The following is a 1,386-nucleotide window of genomic DNA, read 5'->3' as shown; positions in this document are numbered from 1 at the left end:
ATTTAAAAAACTAAACAGCCTACAGTATTTTTACAGTCTTTATATTACAGTTAAAATAAATGTTTATCAAATAAAGTTTAATGTTACAACTAATCGTGGAACCCTTTAAGAAAACACTAAAAATAATAAGCAGACTGCTTTCACCTGTTCCTGATGAAATCATTGGCTGTGGCCAACAGGTAGTTCTCCACATTGAGACCAGTCAGATTATAGACAGTCTGTGATGAGGGGATCTTCTTATGTGGGGGCTGGTAGTTATTCTTCTCACAAATCTGCAGTGCACAGAAGACACAAACGTATTCTGCAAGGCCCTTTTGAAACGTTCAAGAAGGCGAGGCATGGGAGGGGGAAGACAAGCGAGGACACAAAAACCCACTCACACACATGCCGTTACAGCTGACCCAGCCTCACCTGTTCCTTTCGGGTGCATTTACAGACACTAAATGGTTCGGAGATGTTTCCTCTGGAGATCCACTTGTTTGTGCTTCTTGTGCAGACCCTTTAGGAGGAGAAAATAAATCATTCACAAAGTGGAAGGCAAGGCTCGGCGACTGTTTGTGATGTGCCAAAAGCCTGCCTCTTGTCGAACTCACAAACAGATGAAATACAATGTAGATAATACTGCGGGAAATTAATGCAAACAACTTGTGCATTTGCAGCAGCAGAGAGAGTAAAATAAATACGACTTGCGATGGATCATAAAGTAGCTTTGAGATTGTGTGGGTTTTTTTTTTTTTTTGTGAAACCAGGAGCTAAATATACTCTGATCACAGTTTTCCAAGCTGTTAAGTTTGTGTTGTAATGTCATATTGTGTGAAACTTGTGTTTGTGTGGGCTGACGCTCAGCTCCCACACAGTTTGCTTTTCACCAAGTGGTTTGAGGGGCACATACGATATATGCAAAGCAAACATAAAATGCAAAGATCCATGCCCACACATTGGCAAAGTTATAAAATCTGATAAAAAATACTATAAAATATTTCAAAATATACAGAAAGATAACATAAAATGTCAAAAATCTATAAGCAAACATGCAATTTTTATATAATCACCCACTGCTAAAGGCACAGGTATAGTGTTTGTGTTTGAGCCTGTTTATCTGCACAATTAGCAAATTATCTCACTGAATGAATATGATCCATTGTGCAACATATTTGCTTAAAACTAGCTTTTTTTATTGGACAGGGTTTGATGAAATGTTCGAAAAAATTATTTGATGTTATTTGATGTACATCTGGACTACAAAAATTGTCCACCTCACCAAGTTTTAAAATCTTATATCCAGCCAAAAAGCCTTTTTGATCTTGTTTTGAGACTGATTTACTAAACAAGAACTGATTGTGTAAGAATAATAATCTTGTTTTCAGAATGTGTAAGATTATTTGT

At 36.8% G+C, this 1,386-nt stretch overlaps 1 protein-coding gene across 1 annotated transcript in view; it reads right to left on the bottom strand.

Moving 5' to 3' along the window:
* abca12 (ATP-binding cassette, sub-family A (ABC1), member 12) overlaps positions 1-1,386 on the bottom strand; it is a gene marked incomplete in the record, with an annotated part of 71,474 nt that overhangs the window by 19,672 nt on the left and 50,416 nt on the right. The window contains 2 exon segments of the mRNA XM_014022341.1: positions 145-272; positions 412-499. Of these exon segments, the coding sequence (XP_013877795.1) occupies positions 145-272; positions 412-499 (216 nt within the window).

Source organism: Austrofundulus limnaeus, unplaced genomic scaffold, assembly GCF_001266775.1.
Source record: "Austrofundulus limnaeus strain Quisiro unplaced genomic scaffold, Austrofundulus_limnaeus-1.0 Scaffold325, whole genome shotgun sequence".
Taxonomy (NCBI): Eukaryota; Metazoa; Chordata; class Actinopteri; order Cyprinodontiformes; family Rivulidae; genus Austrofundulus; species Austrofundulus limnaeus.
The sequence above is the reverse complement of the archived record's forward strand: the minus strand, read 5'-3'. Positions and strand labels throughout refer to the sequence as shown.